The sequence below is a fragment of the Macrobrachium rosenbergii genome, chromosome 30, assembly GCF_040412425.1.
Source record: "Macrobrachium rosenbergii isolate ZJJX-2024 chromosome 30, ASM4041242v1, whole genome shotgun sequence".
Taxonomy (NCBI): Eukaryota; Metazoa; Arthropoda; class Malacostraca; order Decapoda; family Palaemonidae; genus Macrobrachium; species Macrobrachium rosenbergii.
In genome coordinates this window covers 6,148,501-6,157,622 of record NC_089770.1, presented here as the reverse complement: position 1 = coordinate 6,157,622, position 9,122 = coordinate 6,148,501, and the positions used below count along the sequence as shown (strand labels likewise).

Genomic DNA, 9,122 nt, shown 5'->3' with positions numbered 1-9,122 from the left:
TTAGTTATTGCAACGGCGTCTGGAAGCTATCAAGTACCTGACCTCTCTTTCCGTTTGATTGAATCAAGAGACGGAACTATATATATATATATATATATATATATATATATATATATATATATATATATATATATATATATATATATATATATATATATATATATATATATCGAGTATGTATGTATGTATATATATATATATATATATATATATATATATATATATATATATATATATATATATATATATATATATATATTCAACAGGCAGGTTTCTCAAGAGACCCAGCAGTACAATGAAGGCAGGGAAAGCACACCAACATGTCAAGAAAGTCATATTTATACAGTTGCAACGTTTCGAAGCCAACCACCAGGCATCATTTTCAAGCTACAAGTAATAATACCCAATTAGTACAGTGAAATTAGGTGACAAATATTAAAATGCACAATATAAGTTACATTAAAACAACCACAGTTGAAAATATGAATAAGGACCAACCGTTGAGCTTGGAGGCAGAGGAAGGACTGACCAAAAACGTAAACAGTTCACAAGAGATAAAGAGGTGGAGACGTTTCACGGGTGTTCAGTGAGGGGACCAGTTTTTTTAATAAACAATGATTCATTATTAAAAAACTGGTCCCTTCACTGAACACCCATGACACTCTACACCTCTTTATCTGTCGTGAACTGTTTACGTTTTTGGTCAGACCTTCCTCTACCTCCACACTCAACGGTTGGTCCTTATTCATATTTTTAACTGTGGTTGTTTTAATGTAACCTATATTGTGTATTTTAATATTTGTCACTTAATTTTATTGTACTAATTAAGTATTATTACTTGTAGCTTGAAAATGATGCCTGGTGGTTGGCTTCGAAACGTTACAACTGAATAAATATGACTTTCTTGACCTGTTGTGATTATGATTCATTATATATATATATATATATATATATATATATATATATATATATATATATATATATATATATATATATATATATATATATATATATATATATATATATATATATATATATAGAGCCTCGATGGCTCAGTTGGTTACAGCAGCAGCAACCGGACTTGTAGAGATCTGTGGCGCTGGTTCAAACCCGCAGCCGACTGATCAAAGAGGCAGACACTTTGCTATCCGTGTAGACATCCCGGGATTATATATGTAATCAACGGATAGGTTTGCTTAAAAGCAAATGGATGTTACAGACTAAATACACACACAAAACAAAGCCACTACAACACCTTCTAAAAACATAACAAACATCTCACACGTCTCGAACTCTCGCCATACCCGCGCAATAACTTCTCGCTGCTGGGAAGAAAGGACGTTGGGTCGGGTATGATACATGAAACATCACGCATCCGGGGTCTAAGCGATGTCAGGCAGGGCAGCCGATCGAGACCACAGGTCTACCCCAAAGCCAAATCAAAAAGTCCTTCAAAGAAGGCATCGTGCTTACCCCATACAAAAATGGGAATAAAAGCACGTTAAAAGAAGAAGAAGAAGATATATATATATATATATATATATATATATATATATATATATATATATATATATATATATATATATATACATATATATATATATATATATATATATATATATATATATATATATATATATATGTGTGTGTGTGTATATATATATATATATGTGTGTGTGTGTGTGTGTATATATAACTATATATATATATATATATATATATATATATATATATATATATATATATATATATATATATATATATATATATATATATATATTGTAATTAACCTGTAGACAGAGTTATTGTAGTATTAGGCCTAGTGTACAGTGCCATGCACCTAGAATTTGCCTTCTATTCTTTTTGGAATTTATTCTTAGAAATGTATGAAATAAATTTCAAAGAATAGAAAGCAAACGCTAGGTGCATGGTACTGTAGGCCCTAGGGCCTAGGCCCAGTCCTACAGCAACTCCATTTTAGCATTTCAGAAAGTTTATATAAAAAGTATCTCTCTCTCTCTCTCTCTCTCTCTCTCTCTCTCTCTCTCTCTCATTGTTGTTGGCAGACATTTTACGGATGATTCCAACCCTCCCTATTCTTCCGGGCTTGGGACCGGCACTGAGTTGGGCTGGCGGGCAAGCCAGCCCAACTCAGTGGCTAGGTTAAAATGTTGTTGTCTCCACAGCAGGAAAATGGAGTCAGTCAGTCAGGCTCAGTTGCCGAGCTCCTCCTGACGGAGGCGAAAAGGCAAACACGAGTGGGTCCACAGAATGGCCCGATGACTGTGGGGCTGAACGCGCACCCAAAGCAACATTTGAGGAACCACCATGAACACCTTCGGGGGGATTTAGGGGGGTTTTGGGGGGAGTTGGAAGGTGTGGGGGAATCGTGGGGTCCCTCTCATGCTGCTGAAGATGTGCGCTCAGCCCCATGGTCGTCGAGTCAGTCTGTGACTCATTCGTGTTGGCCTTTTTGGGGGGTGTCACGGGTCACCTACCCCTCCTTTTGCTCATGAGTCTCGGCTCTTAGGGGCTCGACCTTACACATCTCGTCTTCGTTGCTTTGAAGACAAGTCTTGTCAGCCAGGTTTTCGTTGTTAGAATCTCCTGTAGTCGCTTCCAGCGTCCTCTCGTCTCCGTGAACGATGTCCTTCAACGTGTGAGTCAGGACCTCCCACTGGTTGCTGTAGTTGGTCCTCTCACGCTGGGTATCACAGTATTTCTCGTGTTGTTTCTCCTTTCTCATGAATAGGTCCTCTTCTTGCCTCTCCTTTTCACTGCTGTCCAGGATTTCATTTCCATGCTGCAGTGCAATCTGTTGCAGATGGAAGTTCCTCTGAGCTGTGCCATGGAGAAGCGTCATTAACATGTATTTGTCCTGGTCCCTCAGAGCCTCTTCCAGTCTTGTTTGCCGCTCCCTCAGACGTCTTTGTTCCGTGATCATGTCTTCCTCCTGTGTCTTCAAGTTCTCTTTCAGCTTTTGACATTGTTTTCTAAGTTGGAGCAGTTCTTCCTCGCCTTGTCGCAGCTTCTCAATTTCGCTGTCTTTCTGGCTCAGAGTCTCCTGATAGTCCATTCTCATTTCAGTCTTCTCTTTCTCCTTCTCTTCAATTAAAAGTTGATATTCCATCGACTGTTTTTCGACTTCTCTGAGCAGACTGTTTCTCTCCCTGGACAGATTTCGCAGTTTGCTCTCCATCTCCCTCCTTTGTTCTCGACGGCCCTCTTCTTCTTTCCTCAGTGCGTCCACTTCTTGGTCCTTTTCCTGTAACTTCTGGTGCCAGTGTAAATTTTCTCTTTCTTTTTCCATCCTCTCGTTCATCAGAAGGTTCACGGCATTTTCTAATTTGTCCTCCAAAACTAGCTTTTCGCCTTTGAGGTTTTCTTCTAGGTCTAATAAATCTCGTATTTGGTTGTCCCTCTTCTGGACCTCCTCCTCGAAATCATTCGTAATTTTCCTTGCCTTTTCGCCTAATTGTGATACCCAGCTCTTCATCGTTTGTAGTTCTGCACGCAAGATCTCCGTTTTCTCTCTTTCTGCATTCAGAATTTCTGCTGCCGAGACCAACCGATCTTCTTTTTGGTGCAAAACTGATTCTAACAACTGAACTTGATCCTCTAGGACTGAGTTTTTCTGGGTTTCCTTTGCCAGATTTTTCTCAAGTTCACGATTTCTGTCTCGCAGGTCAGCTGCCACCTCCCTGAGTGTCGAGTTTTCTGATTCGGCGAGCTCCAGTTTTCCTTGGAGAGCAACTTGGTTCTCTTTGACTTGCATCGTTTGGCTTTCCAATTCTGCTACGATGCCTTCAATGTCCGTCATTTGGCTCTCCAGAGTCCGTAGTTTGTCTTGGTCCTTTTTAGACTCTATAGCTTTCCTTGCGAGTAATTCTTGGAGGCTTTCGGCTTTCCTCTCCTCTTTGGCTAGGGCGTCCCTGTTTTCTTCTATCAGCCTATCGAAATATTCTTTCTCCGAAGCGAGCACTTGATTGATTGCTTCGGTTTCCTTCAGTTTGAGGCCTAGCATAGTTCCGTTCTGTATAGCGCTTTCCAGTTCTCTTTCTTTGTCGGCCATCGCCTGCTGCAGAGACGCTGTTTTCTCCATCAGTCCTTCATTTATCTTCTCTGTCCTTTCTCCTCGGTCATGAGCCAGTTTCAAATCGTCTTCTAAGCGCTGCTTTTCAGTTAGTGCTTGTTCTTTTTGCAGGAACAAGTTCTCGATTTCACTTTTCATTTCTGCTCCCTCTTGTGCAGTCTTTTCAAGCAAGATGTCCTTGTCCAGAAGCTGATTCTGAAGCCACGCAGTCTTCTCCATCGCTTCCTTCCAGAGCTGTTCCATTTGACTTCCATAAACCTGGCTGTTTTCCAGTGCTTCTTTTAATTTCTGCATTTCGACGTCTGGTTGGTCCCGTGGTCTTGGAAGCTGGATTTCTTGGTCCAATACTTCTATCTCGCCTTCCTCCTCAGTGCTGATCTCCGTTTCCAGGTCATTCTCAGTATCTTCCAGTTCTAGGCTATCTTCCAGTCTAGATACTTGGCTCATTTCTGTGTCCAGGTAATCCTCACTATCTTCCAGCTCCAGACTATCTTCCAGTCTGGACACTAAGCTCATATCCGTTTCAGAATCATCGTCATCATCGCTCATATCCATATCAAGATCATCCTCACTTTCACTCATATCCGGTCCAAGATCATCTTCACTGTCGGTCATATCCGATTCAAAATCACTTTCACTAGCACTCATATGATTTTCAGTTTCTTCCTCACAATCACGCAATTCACTTTCCATACATTCTGACAGTTCATGATATTTGAGTCCATACGATTTACATTTCCAAAGTACAGCAAGCGCCAAGCCTGCCAACAAGGCCAAACTAGGTTTGGCGACGGCAGAGTCTGGCGCCAACAAGCTGTTCGGTTCTTGGCCAATTCCTGGTTCAAGGGAATCAACAGCAGCAGCAAAAGTATCAAGTACTTGTAAACCACTGTTGACTCCTTGAAAACGAATGAGATTAATCCAGTCCTCGATTATTGAGGCATACAAATCAACGCCAACGAATAATAGTACTGTAAACGATAGATAAAATAGTGCAAACATATTGACAAGATTACCGTATACGTTTGCTTTCTCTGTGTCTAGTTTTTAAAACTGCCAGGCGAAGGATCCAGGATCCGGAGGCGCTTCTTGAAGATGCGAAGAACGCCTTCGATTACAGGCTTGGCTCCGAAAGATTTTGTCTTCTTCTTCCTCACGATTCAGGATCTGGAGGAGCTTCATGAATATGCGAAGAACGCCTTCGATTGCAGGCTCGGCTCCGAAAGATTTCGTCTTGTTGTTGTTGTTCTTCTTCCTCTTCAGGATTCAGGATTCGGAGGCGTTTCTTGAAGATGCGAGGAACACCTTCGATTCCAGGCTCGGCTCCGAAAGATTTTGTCTTCTTCTGCTTCTTCTTCTTCTTCTTATTCAGGATTCAGGATCTGTAGGAGCTTCACGAAGATCCGACGAAGACTTTTCAGCGCTGGGTTCCAAGCCGCTGCTGCGGCCGCATCAGTCCTTCTGAAGGAGGGAGACTCCAGACCCGGTCGTCAGAGGAATGCTCGGAACGGAAATTTTCCTTCTTCACTTCTTCACCTCCCACGAAATCATAAGTTTTACATTTTCCAGTCCAATATTCTTGCAATAATGATAATAATAAAATAATGAAATTCTATATAAGCTTAGAAATGTGACCCACTGGTGTCCATTAATAATAGTAATAATAATGATAATAGTTTTTATTATTGCTACACACACACACACAAACACACACACACATACATATACATATACTGTATAAGTATCTTAGATAATTACAAAACAGAAATTATATTATTGAGTTAATGATCTTAATAAAATATGAATAAATTGTCTACGACATATATATATATATATATATATATATATATATATATATATATATATATATATATGTATATATATATATATATATATATATATATATATATACATATATATATGCTGATATATCAAATTATATTATTATATATATATATACATACATAATGTTGCAAATCAAATTATTTATTGAGTAATGAATTTATTTTTCAGAACTTGCTAAAAGAATTTACTATATATAGCATATTTCAAACCGTACATTTTAATATTCGTATTTTTGGGGATCTCATTTCAATGCATTAGATTTAAAAATATCTGTATTTCAGTTTCAGGTTAATTTTAAAATTATTTCATTAAAATTCTACATGAATGTAGATTTTTTAATAATAATAATAATAATAATAATAATAATAATAATAATAATAATATAATAATAATAATAATAATAATACACTGTCATTTGGGTTTTACAATTATATATGGCAAATTCTTTGAGCAAGTTCTGGAAATAAATGTCAATATTGTTTCAGTAATATCATTTGAGTTTAGCAAGAGTAAATGGGTCAAATAATCAAGTTATTTGTGAAAGTATTATTTATATATATATATATATATATATATATATATATATATATATATATATATATATATATATGTATGTATATATATATATGTATGTGTGTGTATGTATGTATGTATGTATGTATGTATGTATGTATGTATGTATGTATACATGTATGTATGTATATATATACTATATATATACATTATGTTTTTATTATAAAATCTATTGTATTGTAACTTTAATAATTGTAAATAAATAAAAAATTTTATTTTGTACTTATTGATATTATAGTGATTTATTGTATTATTATTGTTTTGGGAGGTACATATCCGTCCGTACACTGTAACAAAACAACAAGACGCTAAGTCCAGATTATAAATTTTTAAGATGTCCAGATTATACACTTTGAAGAGGTCACGACGAATGACGGAACACCTGTCGTGTTGTGTTTATAGTAAATGGAACAGAGTTAAGCTTCGCTTTTTTGTCCATCAGCTGACTTTGGAAGAAGTAGAAGGTTCAGAAAATATTGTCAGATTAATAAGAGGTTGGTCAAAAATCAAAAGCCATAGAATTCGACGAAATCTGAATTTGCATATATATATATATATATATATATATATATATATATATTTGTATGTATGTATGTATGTATATATATATTTATATATGTATGTATGTATGTATGTATAGTATTTATATATATATATATATATATATAATAATATATGTATGCATATATGTATATATCTATATCATTGTATTTTATATATGTATGTGAACAAATAACACTGCATATCATTCCTCTACCGTCATGTTTTCTACGGAAAAAAAACTAGGTCAGAGGCCAATAGCATGAAAAGAATATATTACAATAAGGTTAAATGACCTCCCTTTACAAAAGGGTTAGGGGGGGGCGGAACTCCCGACTGACCTATTATAAAGCGCCGGAGGGGAATGAAACAGTCGACGGACGCAGATGAAAGAGAATAATTAAGTTTCGGAATTTGTTTTGGTGAATGATGATGAAATTCTCTTTCGGGGGATTAATTCGTCAGTCTAAAAGACTGAAGAAAACATGTAAAAAATGCGCCGAAGTTTCTTTCGGCGCGGTCGAGTTTTCCGTATAGCCGCTACAGCGTATAATCAAGGCCACCAAAAATAAATCTATCTTTCGGTGGTCTCGGTATAATGCTGTATGAGCCGCGGCCCATGAAACTTCAACCGCGGCCCGGTGGTGGTCTGTCCTGTATCGTTGCCAGAAGCACGATTATGGCGTACTTTAATCTTAAATAAAATAAAACCTACCAAGGCTACAGGGCTGCAAATTGGCATGTTTATCATCCACCCTCCAATCATCAACCATACCAAATTGCAGCCCTCTAGCCTCAGTAGTTTTTATTTTATTCAAGGTTAAATTTAGCCATAATCGTGCTTCTGGCACCGTTACTAAGGATAGGACACCACTGTGCCGTGGTTAAAGTTCATGAGCCGCAGCTCATGCAACATTATAACGAGACCACCAAAAGATAGATCCGTTTTCGATGGCCATGTAGCGGCTGTACAGAAAACTGGATTGCGCCGAAGAAACTTTGGCGTGTTTTATACTTTTTCTTTTTAGCTCAGGATCATAAGGAAACTGGCTGACTGTCATCACATTATGATTAGTCTTCGATAAACATCTGAGTTGACCAATCAATTGGGATTGGATATCATCGCACGTTATCTAGAGATAATCAGTCCATTACGGGTATTAGATCCTCTAACAGTGCAACGGATCCTAATCCCGATATAAATATAAACGTAAGTTTACAATCAACAATGATGAGTGCTGTAAATCGAGGAGGGCTTTCATCAAACAAGTACGACGAGAGAGAGAGAGAGAGAGAGAGAGAGAGAGAGAGAGAGAGAGAAGAATAAATAAGATTCGTGATAAAAGAATCTCAGAGTGGATCTGGGGAAGGAGAATCGTCCATCTCGGAGGAATCTATTTGCAGAGTCCACAAGACGAAGTCGACGTATCTTCAGTTGGTCATGGATTGCAAACTGTCCTCCGAGGGAAAGCATCAGGGCGTGTTTGCTGGCATTTAAGGGACAGTGGTATGATAGCCTCTCTCTCTCTCTCTCTCTCTCTCTCTCTCTCTCTCTCTCTCTCTCTCTCTCTCTCTCTCTCTCTCTCTCTCTCTCTCTCTCTCTCCAACAAAGCTTTAGCAAGAGAAACGCAGCTTCTTTTCTGGCCAAACAATCAAGCAGGCTACGCGCTAACAATTCTGGAGCAGGCGACTGTTTCTGACCTCCCCTGACCTCTGGTCGTCCTGCTTGACCTGAAATGGCCTTTAATACTTCGAGTGTTTGGACCAAGCATTCTCAGTACTGTATCCTAGTAGAGTTTGCTATGGACATCATTCCTTCCGTGTAATGTGAAGAAGAAGATTTAATTTTATAGTTTGACTTATATATCGTTCATAATATCATAACGGCAAAAAGTACTCTTTGCATATCACTGCTTCCATTTGATGCACAGGGCTTTAAAAACACAAATATATGGAATTCCACAGAGAGGCGTTTCGTTTCTGTAAGTAAGGAATCGGCGATTATTTTCTATTTTTTTTCTTTCTATTTTTTATTTTCTATTTTTTTTTCCAAATCACATTATAGGAAGAA

General features: G+C 37.6%; 1 protein-coding gene across 1 annotated transcript in view; it reads right to left on the bottom strand.

Moving 5' to 3' along the window:
- Positions 1-2,494: 2,494 nt before the first annotated feature.
- Positions 2,495-9,122, bottom strand: part of LOC136854724 (myosin-10-like) — a 7,400-nt gene continuing 772 nt past the window's right edge. The window contains exon 2 of the mRNA XM_067131311.1: positions 2,495-4,992. Coding sequence (XP_066987412.1) covers positions 2,495-4,992 — 2,498 coding nt within the window. The remainder of the gene's footprint in view (positions 4,993-9,122) is intronic.